Genomic DNA, 20,136 nt, shown 5'->3' on the forward strand with positions numbered 1-20,136 from the left:
ATGGATTAAATATAAAATATAATTAATATGTGATTTAATCATATCGTCCACTTTAATGGTTGGGCATGAAATTATTTTGAATTTATGTGAATAAGATTGTACACAGTTCTGTTAAGTTCTTAGTTTTCATATCAAGTAAACTGGGCCTCTCACCTCTGGTCGGCGCGGGTTCGAATCCCGCTCACGCCGGTAAGTGAGAAAGTTTCCCAGTTTACTTTCGGAAGGTCATGGTTTCCCAGGTACATTGTATCTGGGTTATCTCTCCCACCAATAAAAACTGGGCACCACCAGATAACTGAACAAGAGGCCCAAGGGCCACATCGCTCACCAGAGTTACCTTGGCCCATATCTGAATTTCCATATATATTTGCATGTTAAACCTTAATCCATATTGTGGCCCCAACCTGGAGGCCATGATTTGAACAAACTTGAATCTGCACTATGTCAGGAAGCTTTCATGCAAATCTCAGCTCCTCTGGCCTATTGCATGGTTCTTGAGAGGATGATTTTAAAAGGTTTTTTCTAATTTTCCATGTAAAACTTTGATCTCCTACTGTGGCCCCAACCTACGCCCAGGGGCCATGATTTGAACAAACTTGAATCTGCACTATGAAGCTTTAATATGTAAATCTCAGCTCTTCTGGCTCATTGGTTCTTGAGAAGATGATTTTTAAAGATTTTCCCTATATATTTCTATGTAAAACTTTGATCCCCTATTGTGGCCCCAATCTACCCCCGGGGGCCACTATGATGTGAACAAACTTGAATTTGCACTATGTCAGGAAGCTTTTCATGTAAATCTCAGCTCTTCTGGTTCATGATAAGATTTTTAAATGACCCCACCCTATTTTGCGATTATCTCCCCTTTGAGGGGGCATGGCCCTTCATTTGAACAAACCTGAAAGCCCTTTACCCAAGGATGCTTTTGGCCAAGTTTGGTTATAATTGGCCCAGTGGTTCTGGAGAAGAAGATGAAAATGTGAAAAGTTTACAACGACACCGACAACACCGGACAAATTTTGATCAGAAAGGCTCACTTGCGCTCAGGTGAGCTAAAAATTGTTGAGTGTGGTGGAAAACATCAGTCAATCAATCAAGTAAACTGAAACAGGAATGACTTCATGAGAAGTTTGGTTTTATTTTATGAAATATACGAGTACAAATTTTTATTTGTAAAATCTTCATGAGAATTTTTTTAATGAAATATACAGGTAAATTTTTATTTGTAAACTGACGTACACGTTTTGTCTCATTACTGTACATTAAATATAGTACATAGCTAATACACATACAAACTAATGACTTCAATAACCACTTGCTATTAAATTCCTTATGGTCTTTTTGATTGGTCCATAATGATTTGCATTGCCTGCACTAAGCTTTCCACTTTCATAGACGCTCCATCTTCCTTGGCTACCTCTGGACACGGAGCACATGATGACAGCTTCTGAATTTCTAGCATGAGTAAAGGTCGTCTTGCATAGATCTTTATGGACATTGCTGGCTTCATAAAACTTCAGGCTTGGATTGGGGTATTTTGAGATGTTGGGGCTGTCCCATGCACTGAGAGTGAAGAATAGGTGGGTGACATTACTTGGGAGTTTTTTTAAGTACACATGGATTGTGTGATGACCAATTCTCCTCCTATTGTCCATCAAGTCCCCCGAGTGTGTGATTCCTTTCATTCCACATGAATTGAAGTCTGCCAAACCTATAAACTGTGTATTTTGATACGCTAAACAAGACGCATCCAAGTAGTCACGTCCAGAGGAAGGATAACCCCAGTGAAGGTCAAACACGACATGGTTAAAGTCCTCAGGAATTTCATACAGCAACACAACAAGGTATAATGTGGCAAATGGTGGGATGTTGCTCTCTGATAGAGTGTATGGCTGACCATTAGGCTTGTATATCTGCAATTAACATTAACAAAAAATACATGAACATAAAACATGCTTATAACGAACTAGCTGCAGAACTGTAGCTCTCTGAAACAAGAATATCAGTAAAACTGATGGATGCTCCCTGAAATGCATCTAACCAGTGAACAATCTAATTAAAATTAGATCTTCCATCCGCTCCCCAGTTTTCGATACGTCGCGTATCGAAAACTGGGGAGCGGATAGAAGATCTAATTTTAATTAGATTGACCAGTGAACTACTTTATATGACGAATGACTTACACAATGATCAATAACTGTTGAAATATTGTTGAAATGAAGGTTTCTTTTTCATATACTGTACAAGGTATGTTGACCTGTGCAAAATGACCTCCAGTGACCTTTGTCTGAAAACCATTTCCCTATTACTTATTTGTGTGATATATAATCAATATCTGTTCAAAAAATGTCAAAATAGGACACTTTTTCTTTATATAAAGTAAATGTTCTGAGTGACCTTGACCTTTCCAAAATGACCTTGGTCCAAAAGATCAATAACTTGAAATATTGTTGAAATGAAGTATTTTTTCATATACAAGGTATATGTTCTGAGTTACCTTGACCTTTGCAAAATGACCTTGAGTGACCTTTGTCTGAAAGCCATTCGCCTAGTACTTATTTGTAGGATATATAATCAATACCTGTTCAAAAACTGTTGAAATAAAGAACTTATTACTTATTAAAGGCATATGTTCTGAGTGACTTTGACCTTTCCAAAATGACCTTGGTCCAAATGTCCCTGTCTTAAGGAATGTTTTGTGATCAATTATGATCAATTTATAATGAAAGGTATAAGAGATGGGAACTTTAATATCAAAAACTGTTGAAATAAGAAACTTTTATATGTTCTGATTGACCTTGACCAGTCCAAAATGACCTTGAAAGACCTTGGTCCAAAAGTCCTTATCTCGAGGAACATTTGATCAATTTCTGATGAAAGGTTTAGGAGATATGAGCTTGGATGGATAGACAGACAGACATGACGGCTACTACATACTCCCCTGAAATTTCAAAATATTTGGATAGATCAGAGAGCTACAGATCCACCCTTATAAAAACCTTTGATTTAAAGTGCAGAAAAAAATGTGCACGGTTGAAGCCCTATATCATTGCATTCTTACATCAATGTCTCATAAATTTAATATTAAAAAATTCTTAACACATATTTTTTGCTATAATTGTGTCCAAACATACCTTCAAATATTCATTAAAGCCCCATATGACCCAAAAACTCACAGTTCTAAAGGATTTCGTTTGTTGACATAGCCATATTAGGTAGCCAATGAATTAGGTTTTTATAAGGGGTGGATCTATAGCTCTCTCATCTATCCCAATATTTTTTCAGAGAGCTACAGTTCTGCAGCTAATGACGAAAATACTTATAACAAATTCACGCTTATTTCAAAGTATTAAATATCTATTCCCCTATGAGAGGAAAATAACGAAAATTTTACTGGATATAATGAAGTTTAGTTATAATGAACTGTTTTTTTTGCTGGCCCTGGATGTTCGCAGTAACCATGTTTTACTGTAGCTCTAAGAATTGTGATGTAAGTCACACTCTTACGTCACACTCAGGATATAGCGCTGCAGTCTCATTTATATTCACACTCATTTCATGTGAATGTACATGTATTATCATCATACTTTCCATCATCAAATCATTACATGGGCAACATACTTTTAAAACATACCGTAATTTCTTTGTTATCAAACAGCAATTTCTGTTTGTTTCTGGGAATTTTGAGTTTAGTTTCAATGTGTGCCTGCAAGTCCGACAGTCCCATAAATTGCATGTATGGAATCCTAAAAGCATCTCCATTCAATACGGTGATATTTAGGACGGCAGATCCTGAACCTTGAGGAACAGAGGGCGTGTAAGTTGTGTCGTATTCCTTGAACATTTCCTCTAATATGGCAGTAAACCACTGGATAGTGTGGTCATCCTTTGATATGTGGACGGAACAACCAGGGTGGGGACAAGTCCATTTCTTTTTGCACCAATCAACAACACACTACAAATTCAACAAGATGTACTGTGAACAATGCTCACTAAGAATACCCCCCACGTACCCCAATCTCCCAAAGGGTGTTGTTAATAGGTATAAATTACCTCTTTCCTGAGTGTCAAAATATGGTGTGCCTTTGTAGAAGAAAATGGAAGATATAGTCCGAACACAAATCCATGGCATAAACCTATAATTTTGACCTTGAGATCAAAGGTCAAGGTCATAAAGAGGTCATGAATGTACATGACACATAGTCTCATGGTGATACACCCATGTCTTATGGTATGACTATGTCAAAACCCTATAATCAATTTTGATCTCGAGGTCAAAGTTCAAGGTCATATAGAGGTCATGAAGGTACTCGACACATCGTCTCATGGTGATACACTCATGTGTCAAATATGATATGCCTATGTCAAAGAACAAAGAAGTCATGGCCCTGACACGAATCCATTGTAAAAACCTTTAATTTTGACCTTGAGGTCAAGGTCATATGGAGGTCATGAAGGTACATGACACATCGTCTCATGGTAATACACTCATGTGTCAAATATGGTATGCCTATGTCAAAGAACAAAGAAGTTATGGCCTGGACACGAATCCATTGTAAAAAAAACTTTAATTTTGACCTTGAGGTCAAGGGTCAATGTCATATAGAGGTCATGAAGGTACTCGACACATCGTCTCATGGTGATCTACCTGTGTGCCAAATATGGTATGCCTAAGTCAAAGAACAAAGAAGTTATGGCCCAGACACAAATCTGCAGACAAACACACGGACGGATGGACGGACAGACAGAGTGATTCCTATATACTTCATTCGGGGAGTATTATAAAGAAACATTTTCATAAACTGATAACACTGTAATGTGGCATATTGCACAATATGATATTGTGTATTTGATATATTCTATGCACACTTAAGGTGGCTCACTACACCTAACAAGAGGCCCAGGGGCCTTATAGGTCACCTGAGTATCATGTAACAACCTTCCAATGTTTGAATTAGGTTTGTGTTTAAATATAAGAATTTTACTTTTGGATGGAAGAAACATTGAATAGCTATGTGGTCAGCCCCGCCTTTGCACCAGAACCCCTGACCCAGGGGCCATAAATTTCAGTTTTGAAAGAAGCATCCTTGATCATCATTATCATACTATTAGTTTGTCTACTTAATACCCAGCAGCAGAGGAGAAGATTTTCAAAGAAATAAAATGCATTTTCACTATATGATCAATAGGGCCCCACCCTAATACCAGAACCCCTGACCCAGGGGCCATCAATTTCACAATTTTGAAAGAGGCATCCTTGCTCATCATAACCATGCTATTGGTTTGTCTACTTAATACCCAAGGACAGAGAAGAAGATTTTCAAAGAAATAATGCATTTTCACTATATGACTTATAGAGCCCCACCCTAGCACCAGAACCCCTGATCCAGGGGCCATGAATTTCACAAATTTTAACAAGAGGTACTGTGAGCTATGCTCATTAAGAATACCCCCCGCTTACCCCAATCTCCCAAAGGGTGTTGGTAATAGGTATAAACTACCTCTTTTCTGAGTGTTGCTACTTCGATGTCCAGTGCGCATGACCTTTGACCTTTTGACCCCAAAATCGATAGGGATCATCTTCATCCCATTAGTAGTCCATCTATATGATATGGTGACTGTAGGTGGAAAGGATAACGCTTTAGAGCCCGGAAACCATATTGCTACTTCAATGTCCAGTGCGCTTGACCTTTGACCTTTTGACCCCAAAATCGATAGGGATCATCTTCATCCCATTAGTAGTCCATATATATGATATGGTGACTGTAGGTGGAAAGGATAACGCTTTAGAGCCCGGAAACCATATTGCTACTTCAATGTCCAGTGCGCTTGACCTTTGACCTTTTGACCCCAAAATCGATAGGGAACATCTTCATCCCATGGGTAGTCCATATGTTTGATATGGTGACTGTAGGTGGAAAGGATAACGCTTTAGAGCCCGGAAACCATATTGCTACTTCAATGTCCAGTGCGCTTGACCTTTGACCTTTTGACCCTAAAATCGATAGGGAACATCTTCATCCTATGGGTAGTCCATATGTATGATATGGTGACTGTAGGTGGAAAGGATAACACTTTAGAGCCCGGAAACCATATTGCTACTTCGATGTCCAGTGTGCTTGACCTTTGACCTTTTGACCCCAAAATCGATAGGGAACATCTTCATCCCATGGGTAGTTCATATGTATGATATGGTGACGGCAGATGGAAAGGATAATGCTTTAGAGCCCGGAAACCATTGCGTCTACAGACGGACGGACAGACGGACAACTCGATTCCAGTATACCCCCCCCCACAACTTGTTGCGGGGGGTATAAAGAGGCATCCTTGCTCATCATTACCATGCTATTAGTTTGTCTACTTAATACCCAGAGACAGAGAAAATTTTCAAAGAATTTCTACATTTTCACTATATGACCAATAGAGCCCCACCCTAACACAAGAACCCCTGCCCCAGGGGCCATGAATTTCACAATTTTGGTAGAGGGCTCATTGCTCATTATAATTATGCCCACAGTTTGGCTTCTTGATGTCCAGGAGTAAAGAAGAAGATTTTTTAAAATTACACTCATTTTGATGGTTTTTGCCATTTTCACTATATGACCAATAGAGCCCCCCCCCCCCCCCTAACACAAGAACCCCTGCCCCAGGGGCCATGAATTTCACAATTTTGGTAGAGGGCTCAATGCTCATTATAATTATGCCCACAGTTTGGCTTCTTGATGTCCAGGAGTAAAGAAGAAGATTTTTTAAAATTACACTCATTTTGATGGTTTTTGCCCCACCCCTCAGGCCCCAGGGGGGCAGGGACCACGAATTTCACAATTTTTGTTCCCCTTCACCCACAGATGCTATATGCCAAAATTGGTTGAAATTGGTTCAGGGGTTTCAGAGAAGAAGCTGAAAATGTTCAAATGTTAACACACGACGCACGACGACGGACAAAAACAGATAGCAATAGGTCACCTGAATGAATTCAGGTGACCTAAAAATAGTTTCTCAAATCAGTACGAATGGATTTAATCATAAAAGATATAATGATATATAATAAGTATATATGTCAAAAAGGCAGAAAATATGCAAATTTGGATAAAAACATGATTTCAAAAATTTCAACACATGAACAAAAGACTCGAGATCTGCAGTTTATCAGCCCAATGCTTTAACCACTGAGTTACGATGATTGACATACAAATCGATCAATACAAATAATTTAACAAAACATTTGAATCGCCATCTTGTGACGTAGTGTTACAAAGAGTATAAGCTTTAGTGTAGTGAGCTACCTTAAATATATAACATGCAAAACAGAGATAAAGTTAATTACTGACTAAATTGAATGAACAAGAGATCTGTAAGGCGGGACATATCCCCTCACAATGAGTGTCTACAAACTCTCTATGCAGTCCTGAAGTGACTTAACATTTAGATCCCAAAATTAATAGGGTTCTTCCTCTCTTGACAACTAAGCTATATATGTGAATTATCAAATCAATCGAGCACAAAATGTTGCCTGTAGAGCATGTTCAAGTTCAATATTACAAACACACACATAATCACCCACACACAAACGTCCCTGTTCCTATATATTCCCTCTAGCAATGAATGAAGGGGAAATAAAATAGATGAGGCTCAAGAGAAGACTCTACTAAGAATGTGACATTCCAGGGTTCTGGGTCCTTATTCACAAAACATCCTACGACTAAGCTGAAAAAATAAATGTCTGATATTCAAAGAGCGATCACGAGATCATAAGTATGTTATCAAGTTTTATTATATACCCATCAATGTATCGCTCATTGATACTGTGGATTTGACAGCGTGTGATCCGGTTTTCCGGATCACCACACTGTGGTTTTCTGATTCCGTATCAGTATCCTCTGAAACTGATGCCGTCACAATGCATCAACGCAACGTTATTTGTGGAAAATATTGAACGCGTCACAAACGAAACTGCGTACACAAAACATAATTTCATAGTATGTCTGTGTTTTTGATAGTTTGGATTACATTTATTATCTTAGAAATGTGGATTGAAAATGCAGAAGGGGGTATATAATAAATTTATCATTACCACAGTAACTTGATCCGAAGAGTTGGATCACGTCTCGTTGACAGGCGCGGATCATCAGATCAAACTTGACGCTTCGCGTCTCGTGTGATCTGATGACCCGCGCCTGTCAACTCGACGTGATCCGACTCTTCGGATCAAGTTACTGTAGTAATAATACATATTTATAAACCACAAATGTACTTTACATATCAATTAAGAATCTACAAGAAATGAAAAATAAGAAAATTACAGTGTTCGTAAATTTTGATCTTAATAGTCATAAGATAATTTGTGAATAAGGGCCCTGGTACCTACAATGTGCTGATCTATGGTTCCTGTTCTCAACATTTATGTTCCGTTACCCCAAGAGGTGTTTCACAGCAATTGTAGCATATTGTACATAGTGAAAAGAAGAAATGTGGTTTCTGAGAAGTAAAAAAATGTTAATGACAAATGACGATGTACTGGCACGGACAGCATTATAGGACATGTAAGTCGTAACCTAGAAAATCACATACAAAATACTGTTCATATCATTCAGTTTACCCTGAGGCATATTAGAGGTGGATGGTCACAATCTTCTGACACTGTGGTGGGTGGAAACTCATTGGAGAGTTTGTCAACTTTACACAGTTTGCATGTAGACATATTGCTGCCTGTGGTGTCGCGCTTCAGATTATTTCACAGAAAAGCTAAAAAGCAAATATTAAGAAATCATTATGAAAGAGTATTGTTATCTGCTAAAAGTTTGAAAATAGTGAAAAAATGCTTATTACACAATTATTTTGACATTTTCCCCTATAGATTCTGAATAGAGTAACCTTGCTTTTACTGTAACATCATTCTGTTTTTTCCTTATTATTGTCAGTAATTCAAACCGAAGATTATTTTCTCGTATACTTTCACTTTTGCTCAGGGCCCGGGGTTTGCAAATACTAGCAACTGGGATGTCACAATTAAATTGCAGTATTTTCAACATTATTGTTTATATCACAACAGGAGATGTAGAAAAGAGATGCTTGTTGTTTTTCAAATGCTGAATAATAAAACAAAGTGCAGTTACCATAACGACATAACCTTGTGTAATAGGAAGGGAGAAAATGCAACAGACCGGACTGAGATTCAAACCCGAGCCCCCTGAATTTCCAGTCAGGTGCTCTACCAATTGAGCTATCTAACCACATGTGATTGAACCTGTCTGACCACTAAATTTCTCCCTACTTAAATGTCTTCACGCTTTGAAGTTTTTTCGGGCCCTGTCAGTTCCAGGGGCTGGTGTACTGCACCGGGTTCGAATTTCAGTCTGGTCAGTTGCAATTTCTCCCTTCCTGTTATATTTGGTGCTTTTAACCACCTCTGGACTTGCAAGTGAAATTCCTGCCAGGGTCATAAGAATCTGGACTGGGTTGTGTGTCTTGAAGGATGAAGACAATAATTGTTAAAAGGGGGTAGGACTGGCGGTCAGATGGATTCGATCACTAGCAGCCAGTTGAGTTGATAAAACACCTGACTAGAGATTCGAGAAGCCCAGGTTCGAATCCCAGTCTGGTCAATTGCATTCTCTCTTCCTGTTACACATGCATGTATCAAATTAACTACAACAGAAAATGTCAATAAAAGAAATGTCTTTCAGTTTTTGAAAGTATATGATATGTATCTTGAGCCTCTTCACAACAGCATTATTTTACAGTTAGTGCTCCATTCAATATGCTGGTGTGAAAAGGCTCAAGGTATATATCTCATAGTTTCAAAAACTGTAAGACATTTCATTAATTTAATAAAATCCTGCATTGTTAATGCCCGGGGACTACTTTAACTCATATGTGACATCACATCTGTTTTAAACATGGCTTGACCAAGTTGATGATTGTAAAATCACATATCCGTTTACAAATTTTATTATAATTGCACGTGCATAAATTTTGATAAATATGCAATTAAAAAGAGGCCCATGGTCCACAATGCCCACCTGGGTTGTCTTGTCCCTGCTTTTCCCTCTTTAATCCCATGACAAATTCTGACTCCAACCCAGCTACATGGGGTTGTAACTTAACAAAACTTGAATCCAAACAACATGGGGATACCTCATTGGGTCAAATGCTGTGTGACCCGTTTCATACCGATTGTTAGGCTGTTCTTTACATACTGATTTTGACTGTATGCAGATTACTTCATTTACCTCATCAAAATATGGGGCTCACGGTGGGTGTGACCCGTCAACAGGGGACACTTTCAACTCCTCCTAGGCAACTGATCCCACCTCTGGTGTCTCCAGGCCGGGGTCTGTGTTTGCCCAACTCTTCATTTCGCATTCCTTATATAGGAGTTATGAGATTGATAACTGTTTATTATCTTCACCTTTTCTTAAAATCAGTGACTATATATATGGCCTCGCTATTCTGGAGGAGATTTTAAAAAGATTTTTTCTCCTATGGCTATATATATTCATGTATTATGTAAAATGTGATAATCCTGATTTTAGCCCTATCCAATGGGTTCAAGAAAAAACTAGAGATAGTTTTTATGAAAAACAAATGTCTCCCAAGCTCCCCAAATTGGAAGTGCTCCAAATGAAACCTCCTCCCCTTACTTTACTGCATGATATGGAGGAGAGAGCATGAGCAGGAACATAGACATTATGAACTCCGATAAGCCACATAGGAGAAGTGTTCATAAACTATTTTACACCCTCCACCCCTCAGATCCACTATAACTTTAAGAACAACAATTGGATCCTCCTGTCCCTGCAATATGCACATCTGCAAATGGCATTGAAGTATTGTACAAAATTTCAAGTCTATCGGATAAGCCATATAGGAGAAGAAGCATTCACAAGCTATTTTAACATCCTCCACTCCACTTAGATCCCACATTGTACAAAGTTTCAAATATATATATATCCAATAAACCATATAGGAGAAGTGTTCACAAGCTATCTTCCATCCTCCACCCCTCTAAAATCCACTATAACTTTTAGGAAAATAATTGGATCCTCCTGTCCCACCAATATGCACATCTACAAATGGCAATGAAGCATTGTACAAAGTTTAAAGTCTATCCGATAAGCCATATAGGAGAAGCGTTCACAAGATTTTGTGACAGACAAACGGATGGAAAGATCGACAGCCGGACAGAAAGTACAAAAACAATGTCTCCCCCTGAAAGGGGGAAGAAATAAAAACACCTTAGCATAATGCTATAATCTAATGTGCCCTCAGTGAAAATTTAAATAATTTTTTCTTCAAATTTTCGATATATTATCATATAAAATTAATAGATTCATTCCTAAGCAAACATGAATCTACACTACATTGGAATGTGTGCATATAGATTATGTGTATCTAATCAGTGAACCTTGATTTTCAATGTTTACATATATTCCAACCCCTATTGGGGATCCACCATACCCCCAGGCCATGATTTGAAGAAAATTGAATCTGAAGTACTCAAGAATGACTAATCATGCATGGCCCTGTTGTTCTTGAAAGATTTTGATCACCTATTGTGGCTATTCTCTTTAGAAAAATGGACAGGCTGACTATTCTCTTTAAAGAAATGGACAGACATATAGCCTAGGCTATGCCTGTCCACTTCTTCAAAGAGAATATTATTGTGGCAATAACCCATTTCTTTCACCGGTGCTAGCTAGGATTGCTGCAATAACCAAAGAAAAAATATCACTATTAGGCCTATATAATGCTGCATTAAACAAGAGGCCCATGGGCCACATCGCTCACCTGAGTTATCATATATTTACACATATGAAATACGGTTTCCCTTATTGTGGCAAAACCTGACAACCCGGGGGCCATGATTTCAACAAACTTGAATTTGAACTATGTCATAAAGCTTCAAACTTGAATCTGAACTATGTCAGGAAACTTCGATGTAAATTTGAACTCTTCTGGCTCAATGGTTCTTGAGAAGATTTTTCCTATATAAATACATATAAAATGTGGTTTCCCCTAGTGTGGCCCCACCCGACCCCCAGGGGCCATGATATGAACAAACTTGAATCTGCATTATGTCAGGAAGCTTCCATGTAAAGTTGAACTCTTCTGGCTCAATGGTTCTTGAGAAGAAGATTTTAAAAGATTTTTCCTATATAAACACATATAAAATATGGTTTCCCCTATTGTGGCCCCACCCGACCCCTGGGGGCCATGATATGAACAACTTGAATCTGCATTATGTCAGGAAGCTTCCATGTAAATTTGAACTCATCTGGCTCAATGGTTCTTGAGAAGATTTTTAAAGATTTTTCCTATATAAATATACATATAAAATATGGTTTCCCCTATTGTGGCCCCACCCGACCCCTGGGGGCTATGATATGAACAAATCTGAATCTGCACTATGTCATAAAGCTTTCATGTAAATTTGAACTCTTCTGGCTCAATGGTTCTTGAGAAGAAGATTTTTAAAGATTTTTCCTATATACACACATATAAAATTATGGTTTCCCCTAGTGTGGCCCCACCCGACCCCCGGGGGCCATGATATGAACAAACTTGAATCTACATTATGTCAGGAAGCTTCCATGTAAATTTGAACTCTTCTGGCTCAATGGTTCTTGAGAAGAAGATTTTAAAAGATTTTTCCTATATAAATACATATAAAATATGGTTTCCCCTATTGTGGCGCCAACCGACCCCTGGGGGCCATAATATGAACAAACTTGAATCTCCATTATGTCAGCAAACTTCCACGTAAATTTCAACTATACTGGTACAGTGGTTCATGAGAAGAAGATTTTTAAATGACCCCACCCTATTTTTACACTTTTGTGATTATCTCCCCTTTGAAGAGAACCTGGCCCTTAATTTGAACAATTTTGAATTCCCTTCAACTAAGGATGATTTGCATTAAGTTTGAATGAAATTGGCTTACTGGTTCTGGAGAAGAAGATTTTAAAAAAATTTCAGTGTATTTTTACTGATTTGCTATTATCTCTCCTTGGATAAGGGGGTTGGCCCTCATTTGAACAATTTTGAATCCCCTTCACCCAAGGATGATTTGTGCCAACATTGGTTAAAATTGGCATGGTGGTTTTGGAGAAGAAGTTGAAAATGTAAATGTTTAACAGACAGACGGACAGACAGACGACGGAAAAAAAGCGATCAGAAAAGCTCACTTGAGCTTTCAGCTCAGATGAGCTTAAAAAAACTACATTCAGTGCCAAGTACTATCAGTTGATGTACTTGCATTCATTGTGACATTGAGACTAACAGATTAGTTGAACATTAACAGTGTATAGGCATAATGGGACACTTTCAGTTGAAATTGACACTTTCAGAGAAAAGCGATGGACACTTTCAAATGAAACTGCTGTTCCTGTATAACATGATCTGTAAGTTATCTTTGTTTATACTTAATACCTTTAACAAACCAGTGAATAGTACCTTCCACGGAATGTAGCTTATAATAATCTCAATGTTAAAACTCTAATTTGTTATAATTATAATAAAGATAATAATTTTGATTTAGCACATGTGGCACACTGTCATTGTCTCTCATCCTGGATGGAATTCACAAATAAAAATGGAATTTTCTTATAAACATGTATATTGATCTATATATATCTGCAATGATTTTGCTGAATATTGTGTTTTAAAGCTAGTACATGTTATTTAATGACAGTTATCAAGGAATGGACACTTAAAATGATTTGGGCATCAGACATTTTCAGATCTTCATTTACTGTATAGTTTCGAATCCCATAACTTTATACTATTAATTCAGATCAGTTGCTTTCCTTTAAAAAAGGACTACAATATGTGGACCATAGGCATGTGTTTCTAACAAAAACTTTATGTTCTAGGTTGAAATAAAAATGTGTTTTAAAGTAGATTTTTTCTAGTCTAAATACAAAGTAAAGTTTAAGCTTCATACAGAGTAACAATGACAGGGTCAGATCTAGAGGGGGGTGTTATGGATGTTGCAACTTACTCATCCCCTTGGTTTAATTTATTTTTTATAAACCAGTAGGTCATTTTTTGCCTTTTTGCGATCTTCAACAACCTCCTGGTGAGTGCTGGTGTAACTGAGTGAGCCTTTTCTTTCTGGAACTTGGTAGAGATCTCATCAGGACCAGTGGCCTTATTTGGGTTGAGGCCTAACAGGAGCTTCAGCACAACCTTCTCTGTGACTGATGTCTGGTGCAGAAGGGGTGGTACTGGTGCCTAAATCTGGTGTGCTGGATGCAGGTATCCTCCGAATAAAAACTGAAGAGAATTGCTGATTCAGGAGAGAACCTTTGATTTCTGAATCTCCATGTAGGTTCCCGTCATAGCAAAACGGAGCACTGTCCAATTTCTTACTCTTAATAAAGGAGTAGAGATTCTCGCTATTAGAGTCCTCCTGCACCATGTCTGACACATATGAATTGCAGGCACTCTTACACTCTTGCTGAGTTGACTTCTGCAGGCACCTGTATCTCCGTCTGTCCTTGTCCCTGCCTGATCTTTTGTAATTGGTGATGGCTCTTAGTTTTTGTCTCAAAAGCTGCTTGATCTTTCTGTTACACCATGGCTGGTTAAACTGCTTGAGTTCCACTAAGTTGGTACATGTATGTTTAGTGATGTTGTTAAAGGCAGATTGGTTTGAAGGTGGTCCAAATGTTGTTTAGAGTTGTGTCCTCTGCTGAGGTGTCCAGGAAATGTGCCAAGTCATGGTCAAGATCCATTTTTGCTATGTTGGCTAAATTTCTTCCCCAAGTGGATGAAGCGCTTGACTGGTTTCTGTCTAGATGGAACATACTGTGTTTGTTACGTGGACCAAGTCCAGCCAAAAAAAAAACCACTTACTGCTTCCTTCCTCAGTTGTCTAGGACTTTATTTTTATTTTAGAAATTCAACGGAAAGTATTCGTTGATTTCTCTTAAAGTGTCCGTTTTAATCATTTAAACGCCATGTCCGTTATACCTATACACCGTGACATAAAAGGAAGAACATCAACGGTCTGCTTGGTGGGTAAATGCCTCTAATCTCAGCTTGATTCATCGGAAGAGGCGACAGTCTAAATACCCAGCCTCGACGAATCAAGCTGAGATCAAAGGCACCTGAAGTGTGGATAGCTTGTGTAACAGGAAGGGAGAAAATGCAACGGACCAGACCGGGATTTGAACCCGGAACTCCTGAATCTCTAGTCAGGTGCTCTACCAACTGAGCTACCTGGCCACCGGTGATTGCACCCGGCTGACCGCTACATTCCTCCCTCCTTAAATGTCTTCACACCCTGAAGACATCAACCCAGGATCTTTATCCCCTGGCAGGCATTTTCACCTGTCAGTTCCAGGGGCTGGTCTACGGCACCAAATGTAACAGGAAGGGAGAAAATGCAACGGACCAGACCAGGATTCGAACCCGGGCACCCTGAATCTCTAGTCAGGTGCTCTACCAACTGAGCTATCTGGCCACCGGCTGACCGCTACACTTGTATAGATCTTCTGTACACCCCCCCCCTTTCTAGAAAGAAATAATTTTTATACAGAACCAATAATTTATCCAAAATATATTATTTCCCCATCAATCACCCTCATAAGTCACTCTGAATAGTCAGTTTCTACTTTCTGTAATCTTTAGAGATGACCAATTGTGAGATCTATACTAATATTAGTGCCCGTGGCTGAGATTAGGTTGCCTTCAAAATAATAAAGGATTACGGGTCACATAAAATAATTTATAAAACAAATTATATGAATATATTTCAAAACAAATTTATATTGTATAATTGTATAATATTGTATAATTTTCCATTTGTATTCTATATTTTCCATTTGTACTGTATAATTTTCCATTTGTGTTCTATATTTTCCATTTGTATTATATAATTTTTTGTTTGCATTGTATAATTTCCATTTCAAAATCATTCATTTGTATTGCATCCGATAGATTGTTTATTTTGATTTGTTACGAAGGATTTCATTAGTTTAGGTCCCACTTATATTTAGCCGTCACCAGCTGTAGGCGACGTACCACAAATACACTTACTATGCTACATGTACGCACACAGTGGCGTAGCAGTGGGGGTTCTTTAATGTATCAACGCCTGTCGCAACACGGGGGATGTCTGCTTTTAAGGTCACATTATCTGAAAGATCCATGATTCTCACTTTTAAATAACAATGCGTATGGGGAAGTATTAACTGTATTTGGGTCATTATCAAATTTCACAGATTTTTCAGAGTTAGAAATGACAAGAAATTAATAAGCTCTAAATTCCAATTTTTTTTTTAGCATAACATGTTTATCAAACATTACGGTAAAACATATTAAATTTTGCAAACATGAAATGTACCCCATTGCCAAAAAATGGGGTCAAAGGTGAATAGGTAGAACAAATCTGTCAATGGTGTAACAAATATATAATAAAGGGAAAAATGGATAAGTAATAATGCCATATACTTGAAAATGGCATGGGTAATTGCAAAAAAGCATCGAAATTGATATATTTTGGTCTGATGTTTAAAAAACTCAGTAATTCTATAATTAAACTGACACAAAATGGTATATATCTGAGACACTATTTTAAAAACCTTCCTCTCTTTTTAACATGATACCTGCATATATTACAAAATGACACAAAAATATTATTGCAGATTAAATAGATTCATTTAAATCTTATTTTAAGAAAAGTTTGATACTGATATATGACCATCTTTGTCTGCGATCAAGAAAATTGTTCATGTAACACCAATGACAAAATGTGTTTGACTACTGACAAGTAAATTACACCACTGACATAAAAATAACAGGTGGACCCAAACACTTTAACAGTAAAGCTAAAAATTAATCAATACAACTCCTTTGAATAATTTCATACATTTCCTTTCAATGAAAAAGAAATCGGACAAGAATATTTTTGCTTGTACGTACAAATGATGAAGGTGTGTGTTACACCACTTATATTGTTGTTACTCCACTGACCATAGTGTTTGTGTAAGTTACATATGCAATAATAAATGATGTCAAAGGTAATCACTAAAAGTGTCAATATACTTACACCAAATACAAATTTCAAATATACATCTTTATTAGGTCACCTGTATGGTAAGCCCTTTTACTATTTATTCGAAAAATAAGATATCTCTTTACATTAAAGAGATATCTCTTATTTTAAAGAGATATCTCTTTAAAATAAGAAATATCTCTTAAGATTAAGAGATATCTCTCTAAATAAGAGATATCTCTTTCACTTAGAGAGATATCTCTTTCACTTAGAGAGATATCTCTTTTACTTTTAGAGATATCTCTTACACTTTAAGAGATATCTTTCAATTTAACAGATATCTCTTTCACTTAGAGAGATATCTCTTATACTTTAAGAGATATCTCTTTCACTTAGAGAGATATCTCTTTCACTTAAAGAGATATCTCTTTTACTCTGAGAGATATCTCTTTTACTTTGAGAGATATCTCCTTCACTTAAAGAGATATCTCTCTAAGAATTCCTAGAGAGATATCTCTCAAAGTATAAAAGATATCTCTTTAATCGTTGAAAAAGAGATATCTCTCAAAGAGAAAGAGATATCTCTTTGCAATATTTTTATTAGTTTGAATACTTAACGAATTCTCCCTAAAACGGAAGCCCGCCAAAGCAAATCTTACCATGATGCTGGGGTGTTGCTAAAACGCGGAACGGAAAATGGAACGGAAAGGAACGGAAAATATATTATGCAATAATGTTATGAGGAGGTCAATATTTTGCAAAATCAAAACGCTTACTATGAACAAGGGATGCAGAAATTACAGAGAGAACAGGAAGTCATCCTCAGAATCCACCATTTCATATTGATACCTCATACTAATGCATTATTACATGTATGTATTTTTACACGGTGTATTTTGTGGATGAATGTACCAACAGGCGCTTGCTTAATAATTTGCATAGTAAGTTTTAATAAAAATATCAAGCAAGCGCCTGTTGGCACCAGATTTTGACAGTATGTTGTTTCACAAATGAAGAAAAAATAAATAAGATAACATACTGAAAACGACTTGAATTATAATTGAACCCCTTTCAAATTCTATTACTTTATTCTGGCTGGTATCGTAAGAAAAAAATTTATGAGCCCATCCAATGAATAAAAGGTACAACCCCCACCCCCCCCCCCCCCCCCCCCCCCCCCCCCCGAAAAAAACAACAACATTGTAAAATATAAAATAATTTTTTAAAACAATTTTCCCCAAACATAGCCTTTTTAAATCGAACGTGCTTTTAATCGAACTACATATGTTTAAGATAACTGAATTTGAATTTAGTTCTACACCTGGTACAATATACATTTATGCATCATATCAAATTTTAAAGCGAACGAGTCCAGTGAAGAAAAAAGTTTTGCCTCATTTGGGATGAATCTATGTGAAAGTTCGTACATTTACCGATATTCTGCGGATTAGTGTTGAAACTGAAGAGATACAGCAGGAAAGAAAGATTGAAACAAAAACCAATGCTAACTAGGGTGAAGTTTACGACCAATAGTAAGAGGAATTAACAGATTAATTTCATAATATATGAAATAGCTAAAATGCTAACACAGAATTTATGCTTGAATGGAATTAAAAGTCATCTCATTATTAATCCAAATGTTAAGCTATACAAGTATTTAGTTTAAAAATTAACTGCCAGAAGTCCTCACTATTTAGGATTGGAGTGTTGCGGTTACTAAGTCTTCTGTTATTAAAAAATAATAAATCAAACACAAGATGTTTAACTTGTTGACTAAATAAGATCATGAATTATTATTGTTTTATACATATCACACTCCCTGTTGTAAGTACACACATAGGCATACACGATATTATGTGTAAATACATGTACATGTGCGTTAATGACGTTTTGCCACGGGGGGGGGGGGGGGGGGGGGGGGGGGGGGGGAGAGGAGTATAAACCACGTGTGTTCTTTTCATTCTCTACCCATAGGTGTCACTGCTCCCTAACACCTCTGTCAATACCGAAATTTCTAAATTCTTGTAAAATGCAAGTGTAAATTCTTATACTAACGTTTAACTAAATTCGCTTAATCAATTTATGATGCAAAATTTTAAGATAAAGTTGTTTTATTGCTTGTAAACAATTCCCAAATTGTTGATTTTAATCAAAATGAATCCCCCTCCCCCCCCCCCCCCCCGAATTTTTACCGTTATCTTATCTATATTAATCATTCTAATTCTTAAATTCCGTTCCATTCCGTTTTCCCCGTTCCGTGTTTTAGCAACACGCTAATCAAATGGCTGCAATCACGTGTGAAGATTTTGCTTTTACCACATGTGAAATGTATACAGGTAACAAAAAACAAAGACAATAAATTGATGAAATATGCGAGCTAGACTAGATTTCGCCTCTCGGCAACTTGACAATGTTACCCCAACCACCTCTTCAACCTTTCCCGCCATTTGTACACTAGAAGTATTTTGCTTGGTTAAAAAATAGGGTTACATCATTTCAATGACAATGCAACAGGGAGAAGTCATTATGATCACCGGGGGGAAAATCTAAAGAGATATCTCTTTAGGTTAAAGAGATATCTCTTTTGAAAATTTAAAGAGATATCTAACTTAAAGAGATATCTCTTTTTACATCGATAGAGAAAGAGATATCTCCCAAGCGTAAAGAGATATCTCATTTGTTTAAAGAGATATCTCTTTTGTTTAAAGAGATATCTCTTTTGGTTAAAGAGATATTTCTCTAGCATAAAAAGATATCTCTCTAACTTACAGAGATATCTCTTTAACCAATAGAGATATCTCTCTTATTTAAAGAGATATCTTATTTTTATTTAAAGAGATATCTTATTTTACGAATAAATAGTAAAAGGGCTTGCCATACACCTGAGTTAACCAGGTGACCTATTGCTTTTGGTCTGTGTCTATTGTCATGCGTTGTACATTAACAATTGAATGATTTTAACTTCTTGATAACTACCACTCCAAATTCTGATCAGATGCATCCTTGGGACAAGGGGGAATAAATTGTAAATTTCAGGACACCTACACCCCTGGGGCCTCGGGGGATGAACAAAAATTGACCCAGTTTCAAAAATTTTCTTTACAACTGCAAATCTGTAAGGAAAACTAAATTTC

General features: G+C 37.1%; 1 protein-coding gene across 4 annotated transcripts in view; it reads right to left on the reverse strand.

Moving 5' to 3' along the window:
• Positions 1–1,114: 1,114 nt before the first annotated feature.
• Positions 1,115–20,136, reverse strand: part of LOC125646743 (uncharacterized) — a 23,835-nt gene continuing 4,813 nt past the window's right edge. The window contains exons 1-5 of one of the 4 annotated variants that reach the window (XM_056140014.1): positions 16,045–16,296; positions 10,233–10,367; positions 8,600–8,745; positions 3,635–3,955; positions 1,115–1,913 (exon numbers count right to left, since the gene is read on the reverse strand). In XM_056140014.1, the coding sequence (XP_055995989.1) occupies positions 1,305–1,913; positions 3,635–3,955; positions 8,600–8,701 (1,032 nt within the window). In that variant the 5' untranslated portion in view covers positions 8,702–8,745; positions 10,233–10,367; positions 16,045–16,296 and the 3' untranslated portion in view covers positions 1,115–1,304. Of the gene's footprint in view, positions 1,914–3,634; positions 3,956–8,599; positions 8,746–9,407; positions 10,206–10,232; positions 10,368–16,044; positions 16,298–20,136 lie in introns of those variants that run through there. The other 3 variants (XM_056140015.1, XM_056140013.1, XM_056140016.1) reach the window with 3 other exon arrangements.

This window comes from Ostrea edulis, chromosome 6, assembly GCF_947568905.1.
Source record: "Ostrea edulis chromosome 6, xbOstEdul1.1, whole genome shotgun sequence".
Taxonomy (NCBI): Eukaryota; Metazoa; Mollusca; class Bivalvia; order Ostreida; family Ostreidae; genus Ostrea; species Ostrea edulis.